The sequence below is a fragment of the Malurus melanocephalus genome, unplaced genomic scaffold (assembly GCF_030028575.1).
Source record: "Malurus melanocephalus ecotype Western Australia unplaced genomic scaffold, MMel_1.1 scaffold_38, whole genome shotgun sequence".
In the NCBI taxonomy this organism is placed as follows: Eukaryota; Metazoa; Chordata; class Aves; order Passeriformes; family Maluridae; genus Malurus; species Malurus melanocephalus.
This window is the reverse complement of record NW_026623270.1, coordinates 1,009,483-1,020,794: the sequence shown is the minus strand read 5'-3', so window position 1 is coordinate 1,020,794 and position 11,312 is coordinate 1,009,483. Positions and strand designations below refer to the sequence as shown.

The 11,312-nt window shown below is 38.4% G+C and overlaps 1 protein-coding gene across 2 annotated transcripts in view; it reads left to right on the top strand.

Annotated features, from left to right (window-relative positions):
- Positions 1 to 664: 664 nt before the first annotated feature.
- MED23 (mediator complex subunit 23) overlaps positions 665 to 11,312 on the top strand; it is a 37,192-nt gene continuing 26,544 nt past the window's right edge. The window contains exons 1-11 of one of the 2 annotated variants that reach the window (XM_057364378.1): positions 665 to 804; positions 3,503 to 3,534; positions 3,638 to 3,725; positions 4,480 to 4,604; positions 4,747 to 4,858; positions 5,645 to 5,743; positions 6,265 to 6,366; positions 7,294 to 7,363; positions 8,939 to 9,051; positions 10,222 to 10,317; positions 10,855 to 10,872. In XM_057364378.1, the coding sequence (XP_057220361.1) occupies positions 745 to 804; positions 3,503 to 3,534; positions 3,638 to 3,725; positions 4,480 to 4,604; positions 4,747 to 4,858; positions 5,645 to 5,743; positions 6,265 to 6,366; positions 7,294 to 7,363; positions 8,939 to 9,051; positions 10,222 to 10,317; positions 10,855 to 10,872 (915 nt within the window). In that variant the 5' untranslated portion in view covers positions 665 to 744. The remainder of the gene's footprint in view (positions 805 to 3,502; positions 3,535 to 3,637; positions 3,726 to 4,479; positions 4,605 to 4,746; positions 4,859 to 5,644; positions 5,744 to 6,264; positions 6,367 to 7,293; positions 7,364 to 8,938; positions 9,052 to 10,221; positions 10,318 to 10,854; positions 10,873 to 11,312) is intronic. The other variant, XM_057364379.1, reaches the window with a different exon arrangement.

The following is an 11,312-nucleotide window of genomic DNA, read 5'->3' as shown; positions in this document are numbered from 1 at the left end:
GCAGTGCCAAGCATTAGGACAAGATGCAAGGCACAGAAACTGATGCACAGGAAATTCCAGCTGAAAATGAGGAAGAACTTTACTGTGCAGATGAGCAAGCACTGGAGTAGATTGTCCAGAAAGGGTGTGGAGTCTCCCTCCACTGGAGAYACTCAAGAACTGTCTGGATGCAATCCTGTGCCCTGTGTTTAGGAGGATCCTGCTGGAGCAGGGAGGCCGGAGCAGAAGGCCCCATCCAACCTGACCCATTCTGCGATTCTGTATTCCCAGATATGTTCAGATAAACACATTTTCTGTTTGTTCTATGACTTATTATGGGAATTAATAACTCCATAGTAATTACACCAAACTGGGTGCAAGTATAAATCGGGAGAGTAGTGGCTGGAGATCAGCCCGGTGGAGAGGGATCTCACAATGCGTAAGGGATCTTTATCATAGAACCAGAACAAGCATTTCTCCAAAATATTCCACTAAGAGGTTATTCAAAGAAAACATTATTCAAAAAGCAAAGAAGCCTAAGGTAATATTTTCGTAAAAAGAAAACCAAAACCAACTCAGTCCCAAGTGTTAAGGGGCCGTCGCTTTCCCCCCGTGCAGGGGGCGGTGGCGCCGCCCGGAACGGCCGGGCCGAGCAGTCGCTTCCCGGGGAGCGGGATCGGGCGGAACTTCCGGCGGGAGGGACAAGGAGCGGTGGGCGCCGCCGCCTGCGSCTGACAAAGGGCCCCGCGGGGCCGGGCCGCCCCCATGGCGATCCCCATGGTGCCCATGGAGACGCAGCTGCAGAGCATCTTCGAGGAGGTGGTGGTGAGTCCGTCCCCGGAGCGCCGCCGCTGCCGGGGCAGCGTTGTGGGCAGGCCCGCCGCTCGTCCGGGTCCCTGCGGCCCGCCGTGCTCCCTCTGCAGGGTGGGGCCGTCCTGAAGGAGAGAAAAAGCAGGTGGGAGAGGGGCTTTAGGTGTTTTYTGGCGCAGGCAGGTGTTTCGCGAGTGTACCCGGCGGCGGTGCCCGAGGGAGCCATAAGGACGGTGATTCTTGAGGGCGGGATCTGCCCCTCCCTCAGTTTTACAGGAAAGCTGGGGTGGAGTAGGACTGTGCATAAAATGGCTTGCTTACCCAGTACCGAATACAGTGCTTTGAGTTTGCTGTAAAATGAGCAGTTTAAAGAGACCCTTTGAAAGAGACTGTGAGAAGATGAACGTCTTGCGGAGACGTTTTCCTGCAGCCARCATAATGGCATGATCAGATGTTGTGGAAATACACACGCACCATGCTGCCTGCAGAATGGAGCGCAGTTAGCTCAAAGCCCTTCCCCATTCTTCGYAGGACATTYCTTCCAGCCCTTTCACTAGCTTTGCTGCCTRTCTTTGGATGCGTTCAAGGACTTTCACATCCTTCTTAATTTGTGGGCCCCAGAACTGCTCAGAGTGCTCACTGTGAGGCCACACCAACACTGAGTGCAGCAGGGTTATCAGCTCTTTTGTCTGGCTGGTTGAACATAGTCTTTGACGCACCCCAGGATGGGGTTTCCCTCCTGGCTACCCAGGCTCCCCCCTGGTTCACACTGAGCTGCTGCCCACCAGCACCTCCAAATCCATTTCTGCAGGGCTGATCCCCAATCACTCCTTTCCCAATTTATACTTGTGTTCAGCATTAGTCTGTCCCAAGTACAGAATCTGGCATTAGCTAAATTTCATATCACTGATTGCCCAGTTCTCCAGTCTACTCAGCCTGTCATCCCTCAAGAGAGCCAACAGCTCCTCTTGGTTTAGTATCATCATCATCTTATTTGCTAATTCTGCATTCAACTCGTACATGGAAAAATGCATTGAACGTGACTGACTACAGAACTGAGCCCAGAGGTAACCACGGGTGACCTGTTACCASCCAAATGCAGCCCCACTGAATGTCACCTTGAGAGCTCTGCCCTCCAGCCAGTACTTCAGCCAGCACACTGTGAACCTGCTCATCCCACAGTTCAACAACTTATCCAGAAAGATGCTATGAGAGACAGTATTAAAAATATTGTTCAGAAAAAGTATGTCCACTGGCTTCCCTTTGTCCTCTCTAGGTGGGTGACCATATGATAGAAAGAAGTTAAATTAAAGGACTTTTCCCGTGTAAACCCAAGTCAGTGGGTCATTATGTCACACATTTGTGGAACACAAATGAATGAGCTTCTTGGTAGATACAAGACCTTTACAGTTGGAAGCACTGGGGTGACAGTAGCTGATAAGGTCCTGAATGAAAGCCTGACTGACATTTCAGACAAAAGAAACTGATTGAATTGTCTGAACTGGAAAGAATATGTAGGTCTCGGAGAAATTAAAAATTATTTTCATATGATGAATTTCAGTCGAGGGAAGAAAAATCCAACCTTCAGTTTTGAAGTTGGCATTATAAAATGCATGATGTACTTTTCTTTGTGTCGTGTTAAGTTGCTTATAGTGTATTAACTGCCTACATGTGACTGATTTGACACTGCCATTCAGATTATTTTCACATTTTTAATGCAGTCATTTGCCTTTGTTGTCAGATTGCCTGTCTTATGCACTAAAATYGATATAGAACAACAAAATAATTCCTGAGGAAATGTCACTGTGTTTTTGGAGCTATAACTGATAAAATAGCAAGATACTGCTTTCACTGCTGGTAGTACCAACATGGTGGACAGCAGCAAACCTTAACCTCCGTTTCTTTGCAGAGCAGATGAGTGTCTGTTTCTCCTTTGCTTCTTGAGTGGCAGTGACAGGCAGTTCTGGRCCAAATGATTGAAAAGGAACACCAGAAAGTTGACTTTGTTACATGCTCTTATGTCTGTAATATAACAATGAAAATACTTGGTGTTGAGTGATAGATCACACCTRAGTATAATATGAAATTCTTACAAAAGGTAGGAAAAGCTGTAAGATAGTATTTTTCAGAACCTATTTGCTGAAGTTTTAGAATAATGATGTAGAAGCCTTTGAACAAAATGAAGTTGAAGAAGGGAGAAAAGGAATGTTTCAGAGGAAATAAACTGGATATTYATATATAGTGTTTTACCTATTATCAGACCATTACATGATTCAACRGAATTTAAAAAGCAATGGATCTAAATTTGGATGAAAGAGTAGTTGTATTTAATTGAATGGTGTAACTGTCATGGAACATATGTGGGACAAAAAATTAATGGGATTCAAAATACTAGCTTTTCAAATTATGAAAAGAGAACTGTAATAATATAACAATTTCTCCAAGTTTGGGAAGTGAATTAAGGTGTTTAGAAGACAAAAAAAACCCAAAACAAAGAAACAGAGCCTTAATCTGGAAGTACGAGGTTTATATGTTTGTATGAAAACAAAGCAATCTCATCTTTGGAGCAKTGTGACTTAGCAGAAGAGGTCCATTGTTCTCTGTACAGTCCCATAACAGTACAACTTACTCTTTTGTCCTTCATCCTGGTGGTGTGATACTCGTAGAAAACCTTTTTTCTAACAATGTCTCACTCAGGGTTTTTCTCTTACAGAAAACAGAAGTAATTGAAGAGGCTTTCCCTGGGTAAGTGTGGTATTACTGTATTGGTACAAAATTTTATGTATAAATGTATTTTCTACTTGTTTCATTGGGTACTGCTAATAACTAATGTTCTTATTTGCATTAGGATGTTTATGGACACTCCTGAAGATGAGAGAACCAAACTGATCAGCTGCCTGGGAGCTTTTAGACAGTTCTGGAGCAGTCTTTCCCAGGTTAATRTTTGATTTGTTGCTTACATCTGTGTGCTTTATATACTTCTTTTAATATAAAGATACCTTTTCTAGTAGACCAGCACTTAAGTTATAACATCTGTGTCCAGTCATTCAGAATCTTGTTTCAAATAAAGGAAGACTTTGCAAGAAAAGAAAGGTAGTTTAGAGATTTGTAAGGTTGTAGAGCTGTTTAGCAGAGRTTGGTGTGCAGTGCAAATAAAGATAAGCAAACAGAAGCATAACAGTAAAGAAGTAGAGAGCAAAAAAAGCGTTTATTACAGAACTTCTGATAGAAGTGAGTAAGCAGGTAAAAGAAAAAGAAATCAAATAGATGTTTAAGTTTAAAAATCACCTTTCAAAAGGTAGCTATCTCCAGACGCTGCTCCATAATTGGAGTCCCGTTCATCAGATTTCACTGAATTTGATTATGAATGTGAAAAGGAAAGAATAATGTAGAACAGTTTTAGTCTATGCTAACTGACATGTGAAAACCAACTCTAGAAATCAGTGGTTAAGCTAKAAAATGTTTCCTGTACTGGACAGCTGACCAACTTTTGTTGGACAAGTGAGCTTCTTCAAAATAAAATCAAAAGACTTGTAGGGAAAACTATAGGTTGGGCAACTGTATTCCTTCTACCAGTTTATAGTCTTGTTCTTGTGTTAATTTCATTTTTTCAAAATAGGATGCTATATGAATTTTATAGTTTGTTTCACTACCTGTAAATACATTCTTTCTCTCCTGTTTCTTTTACAGGAATCCCATGAACAATGTGTCCAGTGGATTGTAAGATTCATTCATAGCCAACATAGTCCTAAAAGAATTTCTTTTCTCTATGACTGCCTAGCAATGGCAGTAGAAACTGGACTTTTACCACCCAGGTAGGCCATGTTGGAACAATTTATAAGATACTTGGAAGATGTTATATTGGAAGTATTTTTACAATGACATTGTATAGTTAATGCTGGAAAATGTGCTTATTATCTGCCATTCATTCTTTCTTGCATTATCGTCTTCTGCTAGGATGGTTTGTGAATCTCTGATAAACTCAGATACACTGGAATGGGAAAGGACTCAGCTGTGGGCATTAACATTTAAATTGGTTCGGAAGATTATTGGAGGTGTAGACTACAAGGTATTTTCCACTCATTTCCTTCTCTTTGCAAAGACATGGTTTTTGTTACCTTTTTTAGCAATTATTTATCTCCGAGACATAAAATTTTTCCAAAGTCTGCTTTTCTTAAAAAAGAAAATTCAGTGAGACCACTTCTAATGCTTTTCATAGTTGAGCTTTACCCTAAGAAATGATTATGCATTTTCAGTGTAACTCTTCATATTCTTTTCTCTGTTACAGTCACCTTTCCTTTTTCAGTTACAAGCTAAATAACCCTAATGCAGGTGCAGAAGTGGTAAACAYTGAACAATGAAAGTATCAAGCATTAAGGCTGGCTTTCTGCTTAAGGGTTTCTGCTTTAACCCTTGTTGCTACATAGCAAAAAATTCCTGAAACCTGAGTCCTTGGCATGGTACAGCTCCAACAGAAGGAGTAGGAAACCATGCATGTCTTGCAGAGAATCACTTCACAKCACTGTTAATCATGGTAGAGCAGAAAACATAAAATACAGCAATTGTACTCTGGTCAGGCAGCAGTAGGCATTTTAGGTTTTATATCTCTGGATGAAAACCAACTACCAACAGTTACTTTCTCTTCTGGAGCACCCTAAGACTGAGAAGTTGTATAAGGAATTCGATGTAATTGTTGTTAAAATTTAATGTGATTGGTATTAATAGTAGCAGTTTGTCTTGCTTAGCAGCAAGAACTAATTTGCCAAAATATGGTCTGACCATACTGATTGTGTAGTCTTTCTGCCAGAAATAAAGAATATCTCTGGTAACATTAATTTCATGTGCTTTCATTCAGGGTGTGCGCGATCTGCTGAAAGTGATCCTAGAGAAAATCGTAACAATTCCAAACACTGTGAGCTCAGCTGTTGTACAGCAGCTCTTAGCAGCAAGAGAGGTAACTATATGGATTTTATACCACTGTGGAGGAAGATTGGCCTCATTCTTTTGTTCTTAGTGAGTTTCTGGTAGCTGGGGTGACTGATCATTCATGTAGTTCAACAGGAAAGCCCTATCCTTTGTGTTCTAATTCTTTACTGTAATTGCATTTTATGCAGTAAACAAAGTGCTTTTGTGAGATATTATAAATAAGTATTAAAATCCGTAACAAGAGAGTCAGGCCCAATGTTTGACTTGCCTAARGTGTATAGGATATAATAATGATTAATAATTTTTTCTGAGTGAATAAAAATAGTAAATGTTTTCCATACCTTGAGGCATGGTCTCTCTTAGGCTTAAACAGTCTAAYTTATGCTTGTATAATTAAAGCATTTTTTAGATTGAAGTAGTACTATCAGAACTTAAGAAAAAGTGTTTTAATTCTTGTATCTCTTTGAGTGAGCTCAGACTAGTAGACAGATTGCACATTCATTTACCCTATCCAGAGTTTTTTAYACTGATTTATTTTTTTATTTATAGGTGGTAGCATACATCTTGGAAAGAAATGCCTGTTTGTTGCCTGCCTACTTTGCAGTTACAGAAATCAGAAAACTATATCCTGAAGGAAAACTTCCCCACTGGGTAATGATATGRTGTCAAATAATATACTCTGGAATTTTGTTGCACACAAAGCTTGTTTTTTGAAACAAAGTTTATGTGAAAATTTAAAATCTACTCAACAGTAAGCTCTGTGTTTAGTTATATAAATTAAAATACAGGCTTGATGTGTTTGCAGCAGCAGCTCCCTGTGTTCTTGCATGAAACTCATGACATAATTTTGACCTATGGGCTGGTGTTCAAAACTCTTGAAGCCCTGAGTAGGTTTTGTTGAATACATTTGAAAATGCAGGTTGTATATACCTACTACTTTGTGCTTTCTCTATGGCTTCAGGATAAAAAGAGTCACCTTACATAGCTGACCAGTGTTTTCTATTTTTAAACTCAGTTAYGCAGAAATATTAGGGACTCTGATGGGATGAAAATGCTCACTGTTCCCAAAAAATGATGTAATAATGATCCAGTTTTTAATTTTACGTTCTGTTAGAATAATTAAGTGTTTGGAAAAGGGTACAATCCCAACTCTTGTACTAATGGGAAAACTGTTACGTCTGAGACACGATTTAAACTAGATTGTACTAATTTGGGTCATTTTTCTATGTAAAATTGTTATTCAGCAGCAGAGATTTGTTATGAACAGAAATTACAGCTTATTTTAAATAATCTAAGCATTACATAGTTTGCATAGTAGTCAGTTCTTATATGAGCTCCTACTYGAGTGTAAACTGAGAAGAGTGCTACCTATACCTCCTTTCTAATGCTACATTTTTCCTTTTGTGGCTTTATCTTCCAGGTGATTTTTCCAAATTTTTGAAATGCATAGGAAGCTAGTTATTTTAGTAGATTCCTGCATATTTTAAATGCATACATGCATATATTTTTAATTCTTAAATGTTCCTTATCAGTGTCTGGAACTTARTTACTGATTTTTTTTCTCCTCTTCTCACCCAGTTGCTAGGTAATTTAGTATCAGATTTTGTGGATACCTTCCGACCTACAGCAAGAATAAATTCCATTTGTGGTAAGAGAATGGCTTAATGACTTTAAAATAAATGAATCTATTTTGAACTGTTTTGTTTCTTAGAACCTTTTGGGACATATATTATCTAAGCAAAATAATTCAGATTTTATGTTTCGCCTAATACTTCTACCCTTGTCAGTTTTTTCTCATACTTGGTTCCCTTCAGCTTTTGATTGGAAGGGGAAAATTTATATTGATGAGATCAAAATAACTTTTTGCTACCAGCTGGTAGTAGAAGYGTACTAGTTGTTAGCTAGTCATATGCTTTCTAACTACAGGTGACTAGTAGATTAGGAAGATTGTGGTATTTCTGTGTTCAAGGATTTTGAATTAATACCTATCCACTGGTATGTTAGTCATGGAGTGTTTTATCTTCAGTTTCCATTGGAGCTTTTGTGGCTGCTCAGCCTCCTCTCTGTTGTTGCAGAGGGTTGGCTTCTGGTGAACGTTTCCTAGCTCAGATGAGTACTGGCTCTGCTTTTCTGTGGAAGAAATGCTCATCTTCGTTTATTGCTGGAAATGTGATGATCAAAATTTGGCTGTTTTAATGTGATGCTTGCTGCATTTTTCTTCAAAAGATAAAAATGGCRTTGAGTAGTTTAATAATAGCTGCATTGTTTTTTAGTTCTGAGCAAGGTTTATTGCAACTGAGTTTCTTCAGTTCAGAGATTAAAAGTGTGAATCCATCTGTAATACTCTAAAGCATTTTGTTTCAGAAGCATCTAGTTATTCTTCTGTTGAAAGTGTGGCATAGCTTTTATTTATAGGACTTACAGGGATCACATACTGTTTTTTCCAAATGTTATATTTGTAAATAATCTGTATAGATACAATTGAAAGGAATAAATAAATATTTATTTACTTCTTGTTTTACCTGGTGAATATATCGCCAGTTTGGATAATAGAAGTCATGGAATTTGAACTGAGRGAGGTCAAAGTTGAGGCACCTAAATTTAGATGCTGATACAGGTTTGCTTGGGCTCAGTTCCAATGCTTATATTTAAGCAACTGAAATAAATAAAGGTTGTTGTCTAATTTACATTGATTAACAAGTGTTAATTTAGCCTGTCAAATTCACTTCATGTGTGATCAGCCAGGTCTCCCTGGCCTTTGGTGACTGAATTGACTGGATCTTYACTGACTGTAATTGGAATACACACACTTGCATTTGACTGCTTTACTGAACACAGTCTTGTATGAAGGGAGATTGAAAGACTAGATTATATACTTGTATACTGTTTGCTTTGTGGAAAGGGTCAGGGTACCAAATCAAATCCCTAGGTTTAGCAATGACAGGGGGGCAGTACTCTGGTGGTCTAAAAGGGTAYTTTTATATTAATATTTGCAAATACTTTTATGTTTGGGGTACCCAGCCTGAGTAAATGGGGACTTTAATGCTTGAATATTTTATTAGTTGAAATTGGTTAGAAAAATARGATAGTTTGAAGCAATCCTATGGTAAAAAGTTTTAAACAGTGGAAATTTAAGGAGAGCATAAAAGTGGCTGAGGCCAGTTTTTGCATCAGAGTGATTAGGCCAGTTTCGCTGGTTGAGAATTTGTTTCATTATATGTAGGTCGCTGTAGCCTCCTTCCTGTGGTAAATAACTCAGGTGCCATGTGTAACTCATGGAAGCTGGATCCTACAACCCTTCGTTTTCCTCTGAAAGGTCTCCTACCATATGATAAGGTACGCCTTATGAAATTGCTTAAACATGCTATATTGAGAAAATTCAAAACTTGTATGTCATTAGAGCAAGGGAAAATTTCAACTATRAATATCCATTTGTTCCAGTTAGGCTAACTTTGAAGGTGTAGATGTTTTATATTTCAATGATTTCAGAGTATATAGAGAGAACCTTGAAAGTAGTGTTTGATTTAACTACTGCCCAGGATGCTGAAGAACATGAGACATAATTAATGGGCTTTATGGGGGGGTGTGTGTGAGAGAGGGCAAGTGAAAGCAGAGAATTGATTGGAAAATTGGCTAGATGGAAGAAAATGGGAAAGTAATCTCCTCTTTTCTATGCTCTTCATTATTCTACAAGAAACTGTTTTACAATTCAAACTACAAATTTGCATATTTAAACTTAAAACTCTTGAGTGTGGAGTAGTGGTGTACTGAAAGAATTTAAAGGATCAGGACAAAAATCCATGTTGTCCTGCATCCCATTCCCTAAATCCTAGATGTCTAAGGAAGGAAATAAATGCAGTGTATCTAATGTATGTACTGTCTTATGCACATGTATAGTGTTCACAATCTACAGCCATTATCATTTTGTGTGTTTCCTGTATTTAGCAAATCTTCATCTCCCAAACATTTGTTCAGACTCTTCTTGAGTGCCTGTGAGCTTTTAGCATCCTTAGCATTCCTTGGACAAGGAGTGCTACATTTCAGCTTCATTTTGCATGGGGAATCAACTCCTTCAGTTGGTTTTGATCCCAGCTTCAGATAATGTTTTTATTTGAAGTGATTCAGCTGTTGGAACATGCAGTGAGCAGTTGTTCCATATCTGATTTCTTCACATTAGTCCTGATTTTTATGCATTTTGGTGCATTTCCTCAGTCGTCTTACCTTGTTTCCTTTGAGTTCAAGGCTGWTCCAAGAAGTGTACAATCCTTTGGATGAAGAATGTACTTCTACTTGGTCCTCATAAAAGCTGCCACTTCTTRGGAGCTATGATCATTTTCTCATTTCTCTTGGCTATCAGAGAGCAAGACGATTTGCCAGATAATACATATCTGCATAAATTAAACATTAATTCTTACATTGTTTAATTCAATKAAATGTAAACTCAGTATTAAACATAATCTTGAGGCAATATTTTTTTTGTATGTGATTGCTTGTTTCTTTTTCAAGGATCTCTTTGAGCCACAGACTGCTTTGTTGAGATATGTGCTGGAACAACCATATTCCAGGGATATGGTCTGCAATATGCTAGGTCTGAATAAGCAGGTACTGTACTGTGCTGTAACATGTGATTTAATTCTGCATAGAATCTGCACTATTCTTTTTCTCTTTTCTTTGCTATAGCTAACTAAGCAAAACAGTTTAGGTACAGAGAGTGATTTTTTTTTTTATGAGATCATATTAGGTTAATTGGGCACAGTTATTCCTATCATTTGTATATTGCTTTACGAATGTTAAATTGAAAAGTAGAGATTTAAAATATGATTTTTTTTTGCATTGCTTTTTTTTCCTATAAGGCCAACCTCAAGTACACCTTTGACAGACAGTAGGAGACTGGTTATTKTTCAGTAGTTTTTAAAGCACTGTTTTACACTGTTATATTGGAATGTTATAGTACTAGAATAGTAGAAAGCTGGGWTTTGTTTTGTTACATACTTTCTTTTGAAACCTTAGAGTGGGTGGGCTTAGTCTGACTTGGGGATCCTTGAGGCTGGCCTCATAGTCACTGTTTTGTCTTTTCTTTTTTTCTTCCTTTATTTTTGTTCTGTCCTGTCTTGTCCTGCCCATCCTCCAATGCTCTAGACCTTGAACATTGCTCAGGTATGTTCACAACCTTACTGTTGTATTGTGACTAACGATACGCTGGCCGCTTTGTAGCCACTGATTCCAGGTAGAGAATACATGTACAGTCAGGGCTTGAAATTGGCAGGACCATTAGTCAAGGGCAAATTCTCACCTAATTCTTTAGAGATACGAGTAGCATAAAGTTGAAGGTCAGTGGTCCTTTGGTCCTAAAATTTTCAYAGGAATGGACTACTACCATTTCCATTATCAGTCATAACTTCTACTTTGCTGGAATTTTYGGATTAGGAGAGATTTTTAGTTTAAAATTTCTTTCCTTAAGCAGGTGGAAAAAACATCCACTGGACTTAATTATAAAAACACAAGGCTGTAAATGCATCATTTAASAAAAGAAAGGTTTACTAGTGGAATTTTCTTATTGTTAGGAAGCCTCTGTAAAGAACTTCCCAACAGGCTAT